Source organism: Podarcis pityusensis (assembly GCF_964106645.2).
Source record: "Podarcis pityusensis genome assembly, chromosome: 11".
Classification (NCBI taxonomy): Eukaryota; Metazoa; Chordata; class Lepidosauria; order Squamata; family Lacertidae; genus Podarcis; species Podarcis pityusensis.
In genome coordinates, this window is record NC_138036.1 from 13,523,063 (window position 1) to 13,545,099 (window position 22,037).

The 22,037-nt window shown below is 45.4% G+C and overlaps 1 protein-coding gene and 1 long non-coding RNA gene across 13 annotated transcripts in view; one reads left to right on the forward strand and one right to left on the reverse strand.

The window, feature by feature from the left end:
- The window catches only part of TCF4 (transcription factor 4), a 339,468-nt gene extending 326,629 nt beyond the window's left edge, over positions 1 to 12,839 (reverse strand). For 2 of the 11 annotated variants that reach the window (XR_013977605.1, XM_080973469.1), the window contains exons 1-2: positions 1,411 to 1,828; positions 255 to 346 (exon numbers count right to left, since the gene is read on the reverse strand). Coding sequence is in view for 8 of the 11 variants with exons in the window: in XM_080973469.1 (XP_080829595.1) it covers positions 255 to 346; positions 1,411 to 1,471 (153 nt within the window). In the remaining 3 variants the exon portion in view is untranslated. Of the gene's footprint in view, positions 1 to 254; positions 347 to 1,410; positions 1,832 to 2,042; positions 2,155 to 3,021; positions 3,772 to 6,477; positions 6,606 to 12,742 lie in introns of those variants that run through there. The other 9 variants (XM_080973481.1, XM_080973480.1, XM_080973482.1 and 6 more) reach the window with 9 other exon arrangements.
- A 1,970-nt stretch (positions 12,840 to 14,809) lies between these two features.
- On the forward strand, positions 14,810 to 21,513 carry LOC308458806. 2 transcript variants are annotated; one of them, XR_013977684.1, is made up of 3 exons: positions 14,810 to 15,476; positions 16,791 to 17,055; positions 20,182 to 20,466. It is a non-coding gene; the product is annotated as an uncharacterized lncRNA (long non-coding RNA). The 2 variants fall into 2 exon arrangements; XR_013977685.1 differs by lacking the exon at positions 20,182 to 20,466 and adding an exon at positions 20,696 to 21,513 and having other exon boundaries at positions 14,811 to 15,476.
- The last annotated feature ends 524 nt before the right edge of the window (positions 21,514 to 22,037 follow it).

The following is a 22,037-nucleotide window of genomic DNA, read 5'->3' on the forward strand; positions in this document are numbered from 1 at the left end:
CAGATAATGTGACAAAATTCTAATTGAAAATAGTAATAAAGCGTTCATATTTACCATGGGTCTAGTTGCTGGTTAAAAATTACCTAATGTACTGAAGATCACAGGTTTGGGGGCATTTATTTATTTATCTTGTTTTGCTTTGCTTTGCTTTAGTTTAACATACTTTTGGGCGGGTGTTGTTGGGTTTTAAAATTAATTTATTTTTATTATTATTATTTTTAGAGCTGTTGTTAATTTCCACTGTTGTTTCTTACCGCACTGAAATCCAGTAAATCACTGAGTTCTTTGTCCGTCCCTAAGGCAGCCATTCGCTGTTGGTGGTGCATTTTAGCAAAATCACACAAACCTAGAAACATGGAAATAACCGCAATCAGAAAACCCAGTCCCGAGCCTTACAGGAAACAACAATCGGATTTTTTTATTTTTTTAAATGAGAGTTGGGGTGGGGAGGGGGGAAAGGTTGGGGAAGGGAGTTGGGGGTAAGATGGAGGGGCAGCAACGACAAGAAGACAGGAAAGGCGACACTAGTTTCACCGGATCGCTCGAAACCCCAGTTTATCAGACACTAGTCTAACCCCAAAATCCAGAACAGAGGGAGAGACAGAGAGAGAGAAGAGGAGCCGGCGCGCCGTTCAGCGCATCGTTTATGCAACAGGAGGTTCAACGAGGAATGAATGAGAAACCCAGAGCAGAAACTACAGCCATCCGTTCCCAACTTTCTTTTTTGTTTTATTTTGCACCGCTCCCTTCTCCTCCCGTGCACAGATCCCCACCACCACCCCGATTATTTTACATAAAGGCAGGCGGCAAACAAAGTATTTATAGAGTGGAGCAACACAGGCTCGGTCGGTGCAAAGGAGACGTGGGGAGGGGGGAGGTCAACAGAATAGGGATGGGAGGTTTGGGAGTGGAGTTGGAGAGGTTGGGGGGGGGGGAGAGAGAGACACACCAGCCTTTGGGAGACCAGCCTACGTTCCTACTATAATTAAACCGCTCGAAGACTTGTTTGGTTTTTTTAGAGGGGGGGAGGAAGACAGACAAAAAGAAAGAGAGTTAACCCTTGGCGATTAGGTAACTAATGTATGAAAGGTGACTGGGGAGACTTGCAAGTAACCAGCTGGGACTAAAGGGCATCTTCAGGCCCCGTTTGTAACAAAGTCCGTTTCTCTAGTCTAGAGCAAACAATTGAAAAGCGGGGGGGGGGGGCTGAAACAGGCCACTGCAGACCCTTCCCCGGGCGCACCCCATGGAGAAAGAAAGAAGGGGGGGATGAATTCCCCGTGTTTAAATGAAGCCACCAGAAGCAGCAGCTCCTCTTCCATTAGCGGCAGCCACAACTAAACTCCAAACTAAAGACATTTTTTAAAAGCGAGGGGGGGGGGAGTAAAGAGGACACCTCCGGTTACCTACCGGCCGAGAGAGGAGAGAAGGGGCTCCCTTTCCGACCACAGCCCCGAGCTCTGGGTTTCATTGCTCGAAATCACTGCATCCACCAACCGCACACAACAACACGCAGGAGAGAAAGAGAGAGAGGGAGAGATACAGAGAGAGATAGAAAGAGAGAAGGGGGGAGAAAAAGGAGAGACCCCGCCGGCGCGCCACGCTAAAAGCTCTCCCCCGAACTGGAGCGGGGAGGAAAAAGGGGAAGAAAAAAAAAACAGGAGGAAAGAGAGACGAGAAGAAGACGCGGCGGAGGAGGGAAGAAGGAGCCCCGATTCCTAAACCCAAACTCTTCTTCTGCCTTAATCAGGGGAAGCGAGAGGGAGAAGAGAAGGGGGCGATAGGAGGGGGGCAAAGCACGAGCCGCTACACCCCGCGAAACACACGCACACAAGCAAACCCCGAATAAAGCCGGACTGGAAGTTCAGCAAAAGGGGGGGGGGAGAGAGGGGAAGCCCAGGAGCACCACCAGACGCCACCGTCCCCCGATATTGCCTTTGCCTGCCTAAGGATTCACACACACATGCAACACGCACACAGACACCCACCCCCCTCTTCCAATGAAATATATGTTTATATATGCAATAAAGATAAATGGGCACCTCGTTTTCTTCCATGCCCCTGATCACTGACGCTGGGAAGCTACACATGGATTGTATATATCTCGCCTCCCTTCACGTCCCCTAAGTCCCCAAACACTTCTCTCTCTCTCTCTCTCTCTCTCTCTCTCTCTTTTTTTAAAGGATTTATTATATAAAACAATCATTCCGCAGTTCGCGCGCGCGAGTGCGCGCGCAAGAAGACCTAAGCAAGCGGACTACTTTATACACCGTTGCAAAAAAATAATAATAATAAAGAAAATGCACGTGAGACCAAGGGTATATGCCAGGGAGGAACACTAATATTGTTTTCTCCGTTTCCCAACCCCCCACCATTGTTTAGGCCACTCGCAAGACATAAAATAAAAGTGCTTTTGTGTCATGATCTTGGTGCGTCTATCTTTAATTTGCTCGATGCTGCTTCCATGGCACGTTTTACGATGCAGACTACACCAAGAGAGAGCAACGCTGCAAACTTTTTCTCCCAAAATCGAACGTTCGACTGGCTTTCTGCACAGGCAAGTTTTCTGGAGACTATGCCAGCCTCCTCCCCCTTTCTCTCCCTCCCTCCCTTCTCGCAAGCATGTTGTATATACAGTACTTTAATTTCAAAATGCTGCTACTACAGGCCTCAGGTTATTCCCCTTTCCCAGACTCCCCCCTCCCGGAAAGAAAGCCCGATTGATTTTCGTTCCTCCTCGCCGCCACCCCCCCCCCGGCACGCGTGATAGAAAACAATTTCATTACTTATTACTGGCACGGTATATATATATATTTTTCCAGCCCATACCCCCCTCTGTCTATGCGCTTATTGCTAAGCGTGTGGATGCTATTATCACATGCACGGTGCGCTTCGATTCATACTGCCGAAGTTGCATCAAGTTAAAAACACAGTGGGATCAACATTTTTTTTTTTAATGAGAGAAAGTAAAGAAAGAAAGAAAAAAAAAAGAACGACTCCAAGAGGAAATTGTAACTTTACCTTAAATGGCCACAAATATGTTCACAATATTCCAAGGAAAGATATTTTAGGGGAAGAAAAGAGAGCTCTTCTGCAAAGGTGCTTTATTATCTCACGTGTGTTTGACCCTCAAAAAAGCAGAAGTACTTTAAACTCGCACTCAGTCTTGAGATCCAGAGAGTATTCCACAATTCTTAAAGCAACTTTTACACCGGGCGCGAGGGGTTTTGCTTTGTTTTTGATTTATCCACCGTAAGGCATAAGTCTTCCCACCCAAAGTATAAGCAAAACGAAGCCAGCCAGCCAGCAAAAAAAAAAAAAAGATATATCGCAACAAAAACAATAAAAAGGAAGATCCAGCAAACTACCCTCCCGCCCTGTGACTTTTCTTTATAAACATATGGCTACTAATGAACTATTTTGGAAAAGAAAAGAAAAAAATCTCGGTGGCAGTACGATTTCGACCCCCTCAAGTCTCTGTTGTTGTTTTGTTTTTGTTTTGTTTTGTTTTGTTTAAAAAAACCCAGCGATAAAAAGTCTCAAACTTGTCCCAACTTTACAGAGCTCTCCTCCTCCTCATTATCGCCATCATCATCATCATCACGGACTTCCCCGCGGAGAAATTGATAGCAATACGTTTCCCTGAAAGATACATTGTAATCCATTCACATCCGGGCAATGCAGTGGTGCTTATAAAGAGGGGTGGGAAAAAAGCTTGCTGCTGCTGCTGCTGCTGCCGCCGCCACCGCTGCTCGCTGCACGTTGCCTGCTTCGGCCGCGTCGCCTATTGCAGAGAATGACGACAGGAGGAGGGGGAGGGAGGGAAGGAGGGCGCGCGCGGAGCATAGAGAGGTAAACAGCCGGGCTAGAAAGTCAACCAAGATGGAGGAAAAGCAAAACTCTGGGAGAGGAGGAGGAAGAGAGGAGGGTTGTGTGGTACAGAAGTGAAGGGGAAACTGAACTTTACGTTTCCCCGCGAAACGTGCGCACAGACCACTATAAGCTGCGCGAGCAAATATGAATAATAAAAAACAAACTTTCCCTTTCCAAAATAAGAAAAAACAAACTTTCCCAAAATAAAAAAAATTCCTTCCAGTAGCACCTTAGAGACCAACTAAGTTTGTTATTGGTATGAGCTTTCCTGTGCAAGCACACTTCTTCAGTTATCCTTTGGTTTTCCCACAGATTAGGGGTTTGGACCACAGAGGTTTGAGGGGCTTCTCTGGAAAAGTTTTCATTGTTCTCTTCGCGCCATTTAATTAAACTCCCAACACAATGCAAAACAAAAACAAAAACAAAAAAAGCCCACCCTGGTTTTGCTAATTGCAATAATTATGTGAGGGAGGCTTCAGGTCAGGTATGCACATGCAAAAAAGCAGGCACTCTTAAAAGTGTTTATCGCTTATGTAGGAGGAAAAGGCCTTCTAAAACAATCCCCAACACAGTTTTTGTAACTTATTTATCATCATCACCATTAATAAAACACTAAAGGGGGGGTGCTATTTTTAAATGTAAATTGCCTCAAGGCTGAAACTGGTATAGCTCAGCTGGTAGAGCATGAGATTCTCATGTTGGGCAAAATATTCCTGCAATATTGGACTAGATGACCGTTGTGGTCCCTTCCAGCTTTACAATTCTGTAATTCTATGAAACTCTTAATAAATACACCTGAAGACAAAGGTTTCACTGTTGTTGGGGGTGGGGCGTGAGCTACATACTCAAAGCCCTACTCTTGGATATTTTCAAGATTAAAGGCACTTCCACGTGGCAATTCATTGTGGGTTCAGAACTGTTCATGCATTCGCTTGCAGGCGTGAGCAGCACAGTCCACAATAAAAATTTTGTAGAAGCATCCTAAACTGCAGGATATGCAGTTTATTTTAAAGGGCATTTGTTGTTCTTTCTTTTTATATTTCACTAGCAGCCTCATATCTGGTATTGCTCGGGAATTCTAAGAAACCAAAAATATCAGTGCAATTTTGTAAGGTTCATTCCTCCATCTTGATTCAAAATGGTATCCAGTTGTATCTGTGTTTAGAGGAATTACTGCTCCTTGATCCTAGGAATATTATTATTATTTTAAAAAATATATACACCTGTCATCCAGGGATCAAAGGGCAGTTTACAATAGAAAAACACAAAAATAAATACTGCTATGAGTTTGCGGTGGGGTAGGCTGTATGCCTAAGCCTCCTTCTAATTCCTCGATCCAGCAGATTCCATTACTGGAATAGCCACATTAGGTAACTGCCCTCTATGTATGGGCCATTAAGGTCACAAAGGAAGTGGCTATGTGCCACTTATTATGTGCCCCCCCCCCCAAGACAAAGGCCAGAGTTGGGAATTGAGTTGTGTGGAGCTAGATGCTAGAAGCCTGCGGGTTGGGCAGCTGGGAGACAGAAACATGTCTGATTTCTGCTGGAATCGAAGTCTGTGGCTATGGGAGAAGCAAAATTCTTTTGAGCTGTTAATGCTGTGAGCCCCTTCATCATATGTTCAGGCTGTATATATGTGTAAATAAATCATATAGCATAAAGGCATCACTACCTCCATTGTCCCTCATTCTGAGGAAACCGAAACCAGGAACTCCTTATATCTCACACGTAAGGCAGAGAGCTTTTCATCCAGCTGGAAAAGTTTGTGGTAACAAACCTTGTTCAATTGTTTCTCAAAAGTGCTACAGAATCAGATAACCAGGCGCTTGTTTACCCCAACAACTGAGAAAGAGGAGGTGGCAGTGGCCAGGCCATTTTATAGTCTCTCCCGGCTCCTCTCTCCTACTGGCAATTGCCAGGTCTTCTTGAGAAGAAGTGGCTTCTTGTCCAACTTCCTCTCCCTTTGCAAAAAGCACTCCTGTCTGGATCCATTTTGGAACTGCAGAGCAGGTAGCAGCATAGTGGGTTTCTGTCTTATCTCAACAAGACTAGCCCTATTCTGAATTGCTGCTGATATTTTGGGAACTTTAGGGAGAAACTCTCCCTCAGTACACCTAGTGGGCATAAGAGAGAGAGATTTTTCTGATTTAAAGAATCCCTTCCTGTTGTTTTTCCCCTTCCTTGTCTCTCTCTGAGATTCATTTTCCAACCAAACTGAAAATCAAGTCCCTGTATAGTCTGTGCACCAGTTATCAATATTTTTGAGCCTTTCTCCCCAGCAATGGCAAGATACTTATTGGTCAAGCCAATGGTACTCATCTGAGGAAATTTCCCTTTCTCATTCTGAAGCGAATTAACGAATGGAACAACTTCTCTAGGTTATTCTGTGGATATTCATTCAGTTTGTGTCATGGGAATGTGGGAAGACGCTTTATGCTGAGGTAGGCCACTGGTACCAGTAATGTCTACACTGACCGGCAGTGGCTCTCCTGAATTTCAGACAGGGCTGTCTCCCAGTTTTATCTAAAGTTGCCCATGATTGAACCTAAGGCCTGCCCCATACAGAGTGCTTGCTCTGAGCTTCGACCTTTCTCCCACTTACCTTTGAAGGAGTTGCTTTCCTGAGCGGTTTGCCTTCACTAACAGGCTGATGAGATGATGGCACTGATTTTGGAGTGGTGTTCGTCACTATGGCTTTACTGGTGGATTTTGGTGATTAGCTCTGTATAGCTGTGGGATAGAAGTTTAAAAATAAGTCAGCAAAGAGGCACCTTTGATCAAGGCCATATTAAGCCACAGAGTGACAGGGCTACAGCCCAAGGCTCACTGCTTCACGGGACCCGGTGATGTTCTAGACTTCCCTTCAAATTATGGTGCATGCAGTGCTGGGGCAACCCAGACGGGCAGAGTTGAAATAACAATAACAATAACAATAACAACAACAACAACAACAACAACAATAAATGCTATTGTTATTATATCACAACATAGGACGAGGCGAGGAAGTTGCTTCCCCTTCTTCACATATACACTGTTTATGTCAACAAAAAAGCTATGAGAGAAAAACACAGTGCAATTGTTTTCCCTTAACAGCCCACTGGCCAGAGACGGGCTGGTAGGTAATTCAGACCCTTTTAAATAGGCAACCTTCTCACTCTGGCTTTGGTTTAGGACAAAAAACAGGCCGCTTTTATGCAGACATGGACGTTGGGATTGGGACCAGGGATGGTGCGTGCACACCCCTGCTTTCTCTTGTGCAAGAGGAGGAACCCATAATACAATTAAAAACAGGAACCATAGGGTTTTTTTAAAAAATTTAAGGAAAGCATGGAAGATGGTGTTCTCTAAGATATGTAGTATTCCCCTCTGCATTGTATACTGCATAGTTTTCTTCCAGTGCGTGCTTATGTGTGTACACACCATTTCCAGGTGTCACCTCAGAGTTGCGAGTGAAACAAGGAGCCCACTGCCTGAGGCCCATTATGGCTTTGATCCAGCCTTGCCTCTAAATACTGAGGAGAGTTGTCTTTGCTTTTGTCCCTCAACCGAGATAATGTCTTATTCCTTGGTGCTGCATATGAATGCAGTCACAAATCGTGAGTTGTTGTTGTGTCCCCATCCCCCCGCCCCCAGGACAACTTTTCTATGAGGGTAGTTGTTATGTAGTGTAGTTTCACCCTGGGCCAACAGGGGGATACTGTATATAGTTTTCACTCAGGTCTGTAGATAGTTTTCACTCAGGTCCGCGGCAGTTATTTTAGGCGGGAACTCTGGGCTGTTGTGGTTACAATGTTGACAGCCGGCTGCCTATAAATACAGGCCGGCTGAGCTGTTCGCAGTTAGTTCTATTCCAGCTTACCATAATAAAGAGCTACTTGAAGAAATCGCTGTGCCGGCTGCTATGTCAACCCACCACCTAACACTGGCGACGAGGATGGGATTGATGGACATCAGAGCACAGCCAGATGCGGCCAGCCTCTGAACTGAGCTGAATCACTGAGCTGAATCACAGAGCGAAATCACTGAGCGAAATCACTGGGCAGAACCAATTCAGAGCTGACTGTTCTGGCTAGAGCACTGTGTTCCATCCATCGCCCTTCACGCCGGCATCGGAATCATGGCTTCACTTGTGCCTCTACCGCCGTTTGCGCCAGCCTCTGAATCATGGGACTCCTACCTCGCTCGGTTCGACTGCTACCTCCAAGCCAACGAGCTGACAGAAGTATCACAGGAGCGGAAGCGGGGCCTATTCCTCAGCCTCTGTGGGCCTGAGGTGTTTGAGACGGCCCGAGCGTTGGTTGCGCCTGAAGCAGTCCAGGCAACACCATGGGACACGATCCAAGAGAAGCTCCGCAACCACTACGCACCAAAGCCGTCCAAGATTGCTGCCCGCCATGCGTTCTACCACCGGAACCAGGCAGAGGGGGAGTCAATCAACAACTACACCACCGCCCTGCGACAGGCTGCAATGCACTGTGAGTTCCGAGACTTAGACGATGCCCTGATGGATCGAATCGTCTGCGGGGTCCGGGACATCCATCTGCAACGGCGCCTCCTAGCCAAGCCAGACCTCACGCTACAGAAAGCCATTGAGGAGGCTGTGGCCTCAGAAGCTGCTGAACGCTCCGCCCAGGAGATCCGCAAGTCCAGCAGCCCGCGTCTTGCTAGGGAGCCAGTTCCGGTGCATCATGAAAAGGCCAGCAGTGAGGAGGCATCCTCCAGTGAAGACGATGACGTGCACCAGACAAAGCGGGAGCGCAGGAAGTTCCAACAGAAGTCCAAGGGCCAACCGGAATGTGCTGGCTGCGGAGGCAACCATTCCCGTGCCAAGTGTCGATTGAGAGACGCCATCTGTAGGAAGTGTTCCAGAAGGGGCCACATCGCTAAGGTCTGCCGATCGGCTCCGTCTGACACCCCCCCTTCATCGATTCGCAAGTCCAAGTCTTCACTCCAGTCTGCCAAGGAAAGTTGTTTCGCTCTCACCAACTGCCGCTGCCCGTCTGGAACCACGATTGGCCAAACCGACTCACCTACGCGACGCAAGCTGAACGTCACGGTGCTCATTGAAGGAGCTCCATGTGACATGGAGATCGACACCGGGTCTGCCCTGTCCATCGTGTCATGGAGCACCATCAAAAGACTGGTACCCAGAGTGTCCAAAAGGCAACTCGACTCTCACCGCGTACACCTGAGAGACTACCAGGGAAACGACATTCCCGTGGTAGGCGTTGGCCGGTTCCGGATCGCCTTCAAGGATTTTTCGGGCCTGCTCCGGTTGGTGGTGGTCGAAGGTCAGCGGCCAAGCCTCCTAGGGCTAGACTGGTTTGATGCCCTCGGCCTGGAAGTCACCGGCATCAACTGCATCTCTAACGCAGAGACTGAGGGTCTGGTCAAAGACTTTGCCGAGGTTTTTGACGGCACCTTGGGCCAATATACAGGTACGCCCATCTCCTTTAGCCTTGATCCACAAGTCGCCCCCATCAAGCTAAAGCCACGCCGGGTTCCCTTTGCTCTCAAGGCTAAGGTGGATGAACAACTGGACAAACTGATCGCCCAAGGAGTTTTGGAGCCGGTTGACCACGCAAAGTGGGAAACCCCCATCGTCACGCCTGTCAAGCCAGATGGGTCGGTGAGAATCTGCGCTGACTACAAGTGCACGATCAACAAGGCACTTCAGCAGCACGCTTATCCGGTTCCTGTTGTCCAACACCTGCTGCATTCCCTGGGTGAGGGTAAGGTCTTCGCTAAGCTGGACCTTGCCCAAGCCTATCAACAACTGCCAGTCGATGATGCCACTGCTGAAGCCCAGACGATCGTCACCCACCGGGGGGCTTTCCGTTGCCGCCGGTTGCAGTTCGGGGTGAGTGTGGCTCCTGGCATCTTCCAAAGCCTTATGGAGCGTCTCCTGCAAGGGCTTCCGGGCGTGGTACCATATTTTGATGACGTCTTGGTGTCTGCAGACTCACACCAGCAGCTGTTCGAGCGCCTCCGTGCCGTGCTGACCAGGTTCCAGGAGGCCGGGCTCAAGGTAAAGAGGGAGAAGTGCCAGATCGCCGTTCCACAGGTAGAGTTCCTGGGCTATCTTATCGATGCCTCCGGTCTTCATCCAACCACATCCAAGATCCGCGCTATCCAGCAGGCCCCCACCCCAAAGAACAAAACGGAGTTGCAGGCATTCCTGGGGCTGCTGAACTTTTATAACATGTTCCTGCCCCACAAAGCCACAGTGGCTGAGCCTCTTCACCGACTCCTTAGCACTAAGACGCCTTGGGCCTGGGGTCATCGGGAGACGGCGGCCTTCAACGCGGTCAAGGCTCTCCTTTCTTCAGACAGTGTGCTGGTACAGTACAGTGAATCCAGGCCGCTGGTCCTTGCCTGCGACGCCTCACCTTTTGGCATCGGTGCTGTCCTTAGTCACCGTTTTCCAGATGGAAGAGAAGCACCGCTCACCTACTTTTCCAGGACACTATCTCCGACGGAACGGAATTACAGCCAGCTCGACAAGGAGGCATTGGCACTTGTGGCTGGAGTGAAGAGGTTCCATGAATACCTCTATGGCAGGACTTTTGACCTCATCACTGACCACAAGCCACTCCTGGGCCTCCTCGCCGGTGATCGTCCAACTCCACCGGTCCTCTCACCACGCATGCTGCGATGGACTGTTTTCCTGGCTGCCTACCACTACCGGCTCATCCATCGCCCGGGGAAATCGATGGGCCATGCCGACGCCCTCAGCCGTTGCCCTCTTCCAGCATTTGTGGAAGACCCGGCTCCAGCTTCATCGCTCCTTCTGATTGAGGATCTTCCGGCAGCGCCTGTATCGGCTGCCACTGTGGCCTCCGCATCTGCCCAGGATCGCACCATCAGCCGGGTGCTCAACTGGGTGTGGAGGGGGTGGCCACAAGGGCCTTTTGCATCGGAGTTCCAGCCCTTCGCAACCAGACAACATGAACTCTCAGCTCATCGTGGCTGCCTGCTGTGGGGAGACCGCGTCGTGATTCCCCAGGGACTCCGTCAGCGCGTCCTGGAGGCTCTGCACGTTGGCCACCCGGGAATTGTCAAAATGAAGGCGTTGGCTCGGTGTTACGTCTGGTGGCCTAATATGGACGATGCCATCACTGCCTGGGTGTCCGCCTGTCAAGCGTGCCAGGAGTCGAGGCCTGCACCACCGGCAGCTAAGGGACACACCTGGGAGACGCCAAAGACACCCTGGTCGAGGGTGCACATCGATCTGGCTGGCCCCTTTCACGGCCGGACCTTTATGGTAGTGGTGGACGCCTATTCCAAATGGCTGGAGGTCGCCCTGATGCCCTCCACCACTACCGAAGCTGTCATCCGGGTGCTGCGAGGCCTGTTTGCAACGCATGGGTGTCCTGATGTCCTTGTCTCTGACAACGGACCGCAGTTCACGTCAGGCACGTTTGAGCGGTATCTTTTGGGACTGGGCATCCGCCATGCCCTAACGGCACCTTTTCATCCATCCAGCAACGGGCAAGCGGAAAGAATGGTGCGCTCGACAAAAGAGGCACTGGCGCGCCTGGACCGGGGAGACTGGCATGAGCGGGTCGCCGAATACTTGTTCGTGCAACACATCACCCCTCATGCGGCCACAGGGAGGAGTCCTGCTGAACTGCTTATGGGCCGCCGCCTCAGGTCACCGCTCGACCGGCTACACCCAGACTTTGCCGTGGCTGAACCCCCAGGCTGTGCCAACGCACCACGGTCATTTGTCCCAGGAAACCAGGTCTTTGCCCGGAACTATGTGGGGGACATCCCTTGGGTGCCAGCCACAGTAGTGGGAGTCACTGGACCTCGCTCGTACCAGGTGGCACTCGAAGACGGACGCTTGTGGCGACGGCACATAGACCAGCTTAGGCGCAGGGTTGGGGACTTGGACACTACCGAGGTGCCCCCAACTGCGCTTGCGGCTCCAGAAGAGACACGTACAGATGGCGAGGCCCCACCTACACCTCCCTCACAAACTGCCAGCGTGGAGCCGAACCAAGCCGTTTCAGAACAGACTCAGACCACTCCACTTGCGGAGGCTCCACCCACAGCAGCGGATCCAGGGGAGTTGGTTCCAACGCCACCTAGGGTCGCACCACAGCCTCAGCGAGAACTGTGTGGCCCTCCGGACTTGGCTACCAGTCCCCGGCGGTCTGGCAGAGTTTCCAAGCGCCCAACTTATTTAAAGGACTATGTTGTTGGACAGGTATCACTGTTGGTCTAAGTATGGGAAATGTAACCGATATGCTTTTGTGCTTAATTGAACCATTACGCGTAGTGCTGTATATAAGGAAACCATTACGATTGTAACTAACGCCTTATCTCGGTGGGGAGGGGTGTTATGTAGTGTAGTTTCACCCTGGGCCAACAGGGGGATACTGTATATAGTTTTCACTCAGGTCTGTAGATAGTTTTCACTCAGGTCCGCGGCAGTTATTTTAGGCGGGAACTCTGGGCTGTTGTGGTTACAATGTTGACAGCCGGCTGCCTATAAATACAGGCCGGCTGAGCTGTTCGCAGTTAGTTCTATTCCAGCTTACCATAATAAAGAGCTACTTGAAGAAATCGCTGTGCCGGCTGCTATGTCAACCCACCACCTAACACTAACAGTAGTGATTTGACTCTTGCCCTTTATTTTATTTTCCAGACACGCTTCAAACTTCTTGAACTCGCCTTTCCTCCATTGGGGGGTGGGGGTGGCAGTGGCCACTGGTGTACATGGGGAATGGTTCACCTCACATTTTACCCTCACAACTCTGTGAGGCAGATTAGGCTGGGAGATAGGGAACCCTTTCTAGGTCACCCAACGAGCTTCATGGACAAATGGGGGTTAGTCTGGCGTATTAACCACTATATTACACCTAGTCTCTGACATAAGTTGCCCTCAGGTCCTCTCCTTTAATCCACAGCCCTTCAGAAACTGCAGCCACTCAGGCTTTCCCTGTCAGAGAAACACACACCTTTTTCAGACCTGGTCTACACAGACAGCAGAAAGAGAGGGCAAATCCCTGAGGGGATGCAGCAGCCTGTACCAGGCTGTTGAAAACAGCAACCCCAAACTCCATGCAACTTTAATAATATAAAAAAACAACAACAACCACTCTTGCATATCTAGAGAAAATGTTCCTGTGCTGGTTTTCTTTTTGCTGGGTTTTGTATTTGTTTTTGCATGCAGGGAAGCATTTATCATTGTGAAACCCCCACCTGAAGTCTGAAGTGGTGTAGTCCATTTTGCAATCTCACAGAATTGGTACCACACGGTTCTGCTGCATGTGTAGCCTGGCCCTTGTGAGCGGTAGCCAGCTTGCTAGCTAGTTGTATTGGGCCTGGGCAGAATTTCATCCTGTCAGCCAGTTGCCATGGCAGGATAGAAAGCCAGGGGAGGAAATGTTCCAGACACATAGGGATGGCAGCCATTGCATATGCAAATTTGTAACTTTAAAAAATGATTATATTTACATAATTTAATTTAAATGCTGTTTTGAAAGTTACAGAGTTGAATAAATAGAAATTAGTAATTAAGCAATGGCAATATCCTGTGTTTTGATGTGTGGATATACTGTGTTTTGATGTGTGGATATACAATGCCGGGATAAGTTACTCATGCCTTTGTATTTTGAGAATTTGTTTTTCTAAGCGCCTTGCTGAGTCACCATGTCCTCAACCGACTGCCACACGTTCTGGAAGTTTCTGTCCAGAAGCCTTGATACAAACGAGATCCGTTCAGTTGTAGCATTGCTTCAAAAACAGGGACTAGGCCATATATTTCCTAAGGGTTTCAGTCCAAGACTGAATTCACATATTTATCTGTATAAGCTATATCTAAAAACCAATGCAATTTGCCTAACCCTGCTTTGAAGACATTCAAATTGGAACTTTATTAACTACAAACCCTGAAATCTGGGATCCCCTCCAAAATGCTGCCAAAGTTTTGCAGTTCTTTAGCAGGGTTTTGCAGCACAAATTCCAGTTTTTGCAATGCCCTGGACCAAGTTGTTTTTTGGGGTAATAGCTATGACCCGCAGTTTAATTACACAGTTGGGTGGGGGGCACGTCAAAATGCAGAGTTTTCACTGCAAAACTATTGCAAAACTTTGGCACCGGTTTGGAGTAAGTCACACACTGTTGGTTTTTGGAGTCTGTAGAATCAGCCAGCACCTGAGTTCAATCAGTAGTAGATAAATAGGTAGATAGATGCACACATTTCAATCAAAGGTAACTTTTATCCAACTGTAATGACTGCCCATTTCTATGAAGGGACTACGTTTTATCAGCTTTACATGAACTCATGTCGGCTTCCCTCTTGGGCAAGGACTTGTCGTCTGCTCCCTCCCACTTAATGCTCTGTAAAGAATGTAGTTTATTTTAAGGGTAATAATAATTACACTGTGGCAAGCAGTATTATTGTGCTGAGGACTACTCACGGGGCTGGTGTGTGAATGCTAGTATTTATATAATTTTAATCTGCAAAGTGTTTTTGTTTTTTTAAAACTTTATCTACTGTTTCTGAAGGGATAACCATGTCAGTCTGTTAGGAACATTGGAAGCTGCCTTATACTAAGTCAGGCCAGTGGTCCATTTAACTCAGTATTGCCTACACGGACTGGCAGCAACCCTCCAGGATTTCATACCAAAGCCTCTCTTTGATCCCTACCTGTTATTCTGCACTGTTTTAAATGTTGTGTTTTAATCGTTATAACCTGCCTTGGGACCTTCAGGTTGAAGGGTGAGTAATAAATTGTAATATTATTAGCACCTGGAAATGCTGGAGATTTGAACCTGAGACCTTCTGCATGCAAAGCAAATGTTCTGCTCCTGAGTTATGGCTTTACCTGCTGGCTGCAGCAAGAACAACCAAGGGTCTAGAGCCACCTTCAAGTTTAACAAATCAGTACGTTTTTTGCCATAAGAAGGAGTGTGTTGGTCGGTGTTATATACTGAAGTTCTCACCCTGGGCCAGCAGGGGGATACTGTAGATAGTTATGCAAATGAAGGATCGAAAGTGACGTTCAGTGATTGGATAGTTTGTATGCAAATGAAGGATCGAAAGTGACGTTCAGTGATTGGACAGTTTGTATGCAAATGAAGGATCAAAAGTGACGTTCAGTGATTGGATAGTTTGTATGCAAATGAAGGATCAAAAGTGACGTTCAGTGATTGGCTAGTTACAGAAAATGGTTACTGTTGCATTCTAGTGGAGCTCTATATAAGCAGGCTGACTGAGCTCCTCAGTTCAGTTCTGTTCCAGCTTACAAATAAAGAGCTGCTTTGGAAGAATCGCTGTGTCGTCTGATATGTTCGCCCACAACTTAACAGTCTTAGGAAGCCACCTTTTGTTGTTTTCACTTTTGAGATGTTTCTCAACAAACCTGTGTGCTGGATCATACCAGTTGCAGCTTCTCTCCATAGCATAGACAGAACTTTAATCCAGGGTTCTATGTCCAAAATCCTATTTCTATGCCCAGATGGTCACAAGTCCTACATTTACCTTCTTTCTTTTCTTTTTTTACCTTTCCAGGTTGTCATTATCCTGTTCCTTTAGCACTATGGTGTTCAACTGTTGGGTCAACTGACTGGGTCACAGCCTGAACTAAGGTAGTCCACAACAGCAGCACTGCCACTATACAAAAATACAGTAAACAAATTAAGGAATGGGTTCCCAAATACATGTTTTGGGGATAAAAGTAATTCCTGGGTCAGAAAAGGCTGGAGGCTACACCTGAGCAGAAGCTTGCAGACAAGCAGGGCAGGGAATAATGTTTAAGCGAGTGGGAATATTTAAATGCAAGAGAATCAGTGCCAGAAGTAACCTACTGTCTTTTACTGGAATTATGTTTTATTGTTTTAATATAAGCTGCCTTGAGAAGCCCTTGCTCTTAAGGCAGCCTAGAAATATTTGACATAAATAAATACTATGAATCTGACAGCATCCTCGGCTTCTTGTTGAGCCCGGCTTTGGCTGGGGAGGGTGGGATATAAATAAAAAATTATTATTATTATTTATTATTCTACCTACACAGCAAATAAGCACCCACTCCCTGAGGTAGGCATTGACATCCCAAGAAGGAAAAGAGTGGACTTTACCCCAGAAAATCTTCTCACAAGCAAACGATCAAGAATTAGGTTGTATTTTTAAAAATAAATAAATTAAACTCTTCTTAAGGAGGTGTTTCCATTTCTTTTCCTTTCTCACTTTACTCCTCTTCCAGTATGAACAGTATCTGGGACCTGACAGTAGTATGAACAATTGCACACCTGCCCATGATCTTAAAGTCCTCCTTTAATTATGCAGCACAGAATCAGCGAATCAATTAATATGGTATCACCCACATATTGCTTAAGTCTACACCCCGCTCCCGCACACAGTCTGACATCAGTTAATTTTGTGCATGCTACCCCCAAATTAGTTTTGTCAAGGATGGTCGCTAGTGGCATTGCTAAGTAGCACAAGAAGGTTCCAAAAGAATTAGGGAGGAAACAAAATACCTTTTTAAACCCTGTAATGTTAGGCTTCCGTCTGCTTTTATTGCTGCTGGAAGCTACACCGTTTTGACCCTATAAGCATATAGTGCCTAAAAGGCCTACTGTGCATTGCATTAGGGACCATACTACTTTAACTGCAATGGCCAGAGATCTACAAAAGGTTCATAAATATTGTTACAAAAGTTGGGCGCCACCCCTACTGTCTGCCAAGCAGTAGTAAGATTCCAGGAGGTTCCAAGGGCTCATCCAGGGACTCAGCTATACAGCTGCAAATAAAACGTTTTAAGTGCAATATTCACTGTGACACTAGGTGGTGATGGTGAGGCTTATGGAAAATTCAATGTATTTTAATTTTTTTTATATAAAAAAGAGCTTTAAAAAAAGCATTTTCAGAACAGCTTTTATATGTGTGCAGATTTCACGCAGGATTTGTGCTCCCTTGGAGAATTGAAGACACAGTGGATTTAAGAAATCTGATTTATTCAATCTGCATGGAGGGAGTCCAGATCAAACAGCATGGTCATCTCAAGCAGGGCTTGTTTCCCACAGCTGTACAGCACTGAAGTCAAAAGGCATTTCTCCTAGCCAGCCTTCAGCCAGCTTTCCCAAGATGGAGGGAGGAGCAAAATGGTACTGGAAACTTACACATTCGTGCATTTGCTCTAAGCAATGATTTGACTTAGTGTGACAAGTGAGCCATTTTATTTTATTGACTTTTCTTTTACTAACTGTAAGCTGCCTTCAGGATCTTTGTGTTAAAAAGGTGCCATCTACCCATAGCTGTCAACCTTCCCTTTTTTTGCGGGAAATTCCCTTATTTCAGCGCCATTTCCCACTGCTATCCCAGATTGTTAGATATCCCATAGACTGTCTCCGGGACAGGGGAGGCTGCTGATCTCTTATTTTCAAATCCGAAAGTTGACAGCTATGCATCTATCTATCTATCTATTTATCTATCTATCCAATGAATGTTGCTTAGTCCTGCTAAATATTGCAAAAAACCCCAAAACAAACCACCTGCCCCTACCACTCCCAACTTGCCCTAACTATTCCATACCTCTTTTCTCTGGTCTTCCCTTAACCCACCTCTCACCTCTATCCAAAACTCCGCTGCCAATATCACCGCCCTGTCATTCAGATCATTTTAATGTGTAGTTTGAATTGTAGTTTATGCATGTAGCAGGGAAGGCTTTAAGAATGGCTTGTAGCTGATGTTCTCTGGAGCTACAGAGATGAATTTGCCTCAGAGGACTAAAAACATATTTTATTTTATTTTTGTCAGCTTTCCACAGAGGAGCATTTTGTAAAGGAATAAAGCTTCTCCACACAGCTCTCCCTAATTTATATCAAAATCTGGCCTAGGCTGCTCCCCGATGGAACTGTATGCTCGATTTTAAATTAAATATGAAATGTCAGCATTTTTAATGCAGTCTTAATGGACAAACACTCCTCCAGCACATTAGGGGGGAAATACGTTTGGAAAATATTGATGGAGTAGGATTTTGCTTTGAAATATATATATATGGAGGGATTTTATCAAAACGTTTATATTAGACCCTGTGGCAAGTTGCCTTGCAACTCCATTGCTCAGCTTATTTAAAGATGCAACTATTGGTTTATTATTATAACAAATATAATATATTACAGCCGGTGCTTTTTTTCTGGGGGTACACAGGGGTACGCATACCCCCAAACATTTTATGAATCTTTGTACTTTTGTCCTTTTACTGTACTTATTTTTCCCAGTTTGAACTATAAAATGGTGATTTTCTTGAGTCAAAATGAGAGTACTCCTAAACATTTTTTAAGAAAAAAAGCAATAATTACAGCATTGGCACCAGTGCTGTGACTTTTAGCCCAGGGGTCAGCAAACTTTTTCAGCAGGAGGCCGGTCCACTGTCCCTCAGACCTTGTGGGGGGGCTGGACTATATTTTGGAAAAGACAAAAAAAGGACAAATTCATATGCCCCACAAATAACCCAGAGATGCATTTCAAATCGAATGACATATTCTGTTCATGTAAAAACACCAGGCAGGCCCCACAAATAACCCAGAAATGCATTTTAAATAAAAGGACACATTCTACTCATGTAAAAACATGCTGATTCCCGTACCGTCCTCAGGCTGGATTTAGAAGGCGATTGGGCCAGCAGAATCCGAGATCTGGGAGAATAAACAACGGAGGAGGACTGGAAAAAGTTTAAAGATTATCTACAAAAACATCATAAGCTATATGAATGTTAAGAATCTGCATGGTTGGGGAAATTTAGCTTCTGCAACAAAATTTGATGATCTGGGAAATTAAGTTATTACTATGAAAGGATCAAAACTTAAAATATGCCTATTTTAGGATAAAAGAAATTTGATAATAAATATTTTAAATTTAAAGTATAACAATTTGAAATTACAAAAAACGCATGAAACAAGGTAATAATTTGCTGACATCTTTATTGTAAAGAATGCAGGGTGAGGGAGATGTGGGGAAGTCCGGTCGGTTATGAAAAGATGTTCTGGAAATATGAACTTTATTTATTTTCTTTTTCTTTTTGTTTTGCTGCTTTTGATATCTATTTGAATATATATTTGTACCTGGAAAAAAGCAATAAAAAATATTAATTAAAAAAAAAAAAAAGAAGGCGATTGGGCCGGATCCGGCCCCCAGGCCTTAGGTTGCCTACCGATGCTTTTAGCAATCAGGGACTTCCTGTGCAAGGATGCTCAACTTGTAGTCCAGTTATCAGTTGCTGAGTGAGGAGGGGAGGGTAAGGTTGGCAGATGAGAGAGTGATGGGGGAGCTGGTGGCCTTGCTTGCAATACTTCTAAGAACAAGTCCCTTTGCTCTGTACTGGCTAAATGTTATCATTCCCTTAAAACCACCCTTCTGTATAACATTTCTTCTTTCAAGATAGCGTTTCCATGTGTTCTGAATTTCTGGCTGCTGCAAGTTTGTCAGAACTTTAATATATATATATATATATATATATATGCGCCTGATATGAGTGAAACTAGAGCCAAGATAAAACCCACCCCCACTTTCTCCCTCCCAAGTATATGGGCATGTGCAGGTAGTTATAGAAAACTATAGGTGGTGATGACAGCTTGACTAGGAGTGCAAAATGTACAATAAAGCAATCACTTCTAAAAAATTTCATCAGGGGACCTTTAATATTTCCTGAAGTGCCAGCATCTGGAAATGGGGAGAGAGAGAGAGAAATAATGAGAAGGTAGTTTCGTAATTTAGGTTCTGCAACAGTAAAACTGAGTGCAGCTAAACTGCATGCATAGGGATTTGCAATATTCCGATCAATGACTAATTAACAGTCGGCCGATGTTCTGAAGCTAGAAAACAGATATCTGTTTCATTCTCCATAATATATTTTGCTTATTTTGTTTTATTGATTTTATTCTTTTTTAAAAAAATAGAAGCGTTTGAAAAGTATAGAAGTGTTTTCAAAAAAAAAAAATTCTAAACAGTTGTGGGCCAGGCTAGATGAGAAGATTTGTGATTGAATCACCTGACAATTATTTTTAAAAAGCAGCTGGGGGCAGGTGGGATTGGACTGAGACCTAAATGGTGGGTGGGGCAGGGGGATTTACCTTTTCCACTATGCCTTTTTTGCAGTCTTAATCTGTGCATTGTACACATAGAAACGCAGCTGCCATTTGTACCGCTTGGGAGGGGAAAAAAGAGTTATCTGTGCTATATTTCTGCTCTAAATCTCTTAGCACAGATAAATGTTTTTTATTTTTATTTAACATTTGTATTACTTACTTACTTGCTTTCCAATGGGAAATAATTTCCTAATTGCATTAACAGGAGCTTCCCTCTCACTGCCAATAGCAGGTGGGGGTGATGTGGTAGAGCAAAGGATTATGGGTGAAACCCAACTGCAGCAAATTCTTCCAGGAGTATAAGTGTTAAAATGAATGGGCATAATGTGAGAATGCAGCACCAAAAAAGTGCGCCTTTTGGTCTTGCGCGATGACAAGCCCAGCACACAGGACCAAAATGGGACATACGATACGATACAATATCTTTATTGTCATTGTCCCATACAGAACAATGAAATTGAAAAATCTACATAAGACATTCAAAAACCCCTAAAAAAACTCTGAAACCCCATTTAAAAATACAATATACTCCTATAGAGAGTCCTTAAAACCAGAATTGCATTTGGGTAGAAACTGTTTCTCAGGTGGCTAGTCCCAAGATGGAATCAGAATCCAGAGTGGCTTCTGCCATTCTGGGATGTCCTGCTTAAGATGGGACAGTCACAAGTGTGTGATATAACTGGTTTTTTTAATGGTGCATCTATACACATTCTGTATAGTATTATAGGATGCGTATTTCTTTCTGGGGGTGGCTGAAATGTCCATGATGGTCAGCAAGAATTTTGTTAGCCCAAAGATGGAAACAACAAGAGTTACCAACAAAAGAAGAGTGGCAGATGAAGCCGATGGACTTTGCAGAACTGGTGAAACTGACGGGAAGAATACGGAACCAGCGAGACCAAGCATTCCAAAAGGACTGGAACAAATTTATATTATATTTGAAAGACAACTGTAAGCAATTAACATCATTAGCAGGGTTATCTGAAGATCTGTAAGATGAAATTGCTACCTATTCAGGTTGAGTAATATAATATTTCAGGTAACGATACAACAAGGATAGGAAACCAAGCGAAATGTAAAGATGTAAAGTTTAATTTTGTAAACCATCAGATGGGAGGGAGGGAAGTCGTTGGCTCAGTTGAGCCAAAGAGATAAAATAAGAGGGTACGATGTTACGTAATATGATTATATGTAAAACCAATAAAAATCATTTCTAAAAAAGAAAAGAAAAGACCATGATGGTCATAGCAACAAATAAAACTGAATTGATATAACACCTGTTATAAAATGGCTGCACTGCTTGCCAGATCATTTCCAGGTTCTAAATGACTCAGGCCCCACATGCCTGAAAGACAGACTCCTTCCAGACAGACCCTTCCTCTTGATAATTCATTATCATTATGGCGAGGGTGGCCCAGGAGATCGCATTCTCTGTGGCAACCCCTAAACTGTGGAACTTCCTCCCCAACATATCATCCTTGTTCCCCCACCCATTTTTCCTCCCTCCCCCTCTCCCACACAACCTCCCCCCCTGCCCCCCGACTTCCCTCAGTTCCAGTCTTTGGTTTCTCTAAGAATGCTGTTTTCTGCATGTTACAAAGTTGTATAGATCCTCAAACTATTTAGCTGATTATTATCAATAAAAAGTTTGTGAATGTTTATTCAAAACCTGCCAAGGAGTCCAGTTCGCTTTGTTGCGTCTTCAGATACTTTGTAAAAGGTTCCCATTCATCCTTAAAGTCACAGTTATCCTTATCCCGTAGCTTATATGTCAGTTTTGCCAGTTCTGCATAGTCCATCAATTTTTCTTGCCATGATTCTTTAGTTGGGGTTTCTTCAGTCTTCCATCCTTGTGCTACCAGAACTCTCGCGGCCGTTCTCGCATACATGAACATGTTTTTCTACTTTTTTGGCAGGTCATTATGCAGCTTCATTATGCTGGAGATACACTTCGTCACCCTTGGTATTGTCATTTGATATGTGCATTTTTAGGACCTTATTTATGTAATTTTAATCTGCGTTAATATAGTTTCAATGTTGTAACCCACACTTAGGGTGACT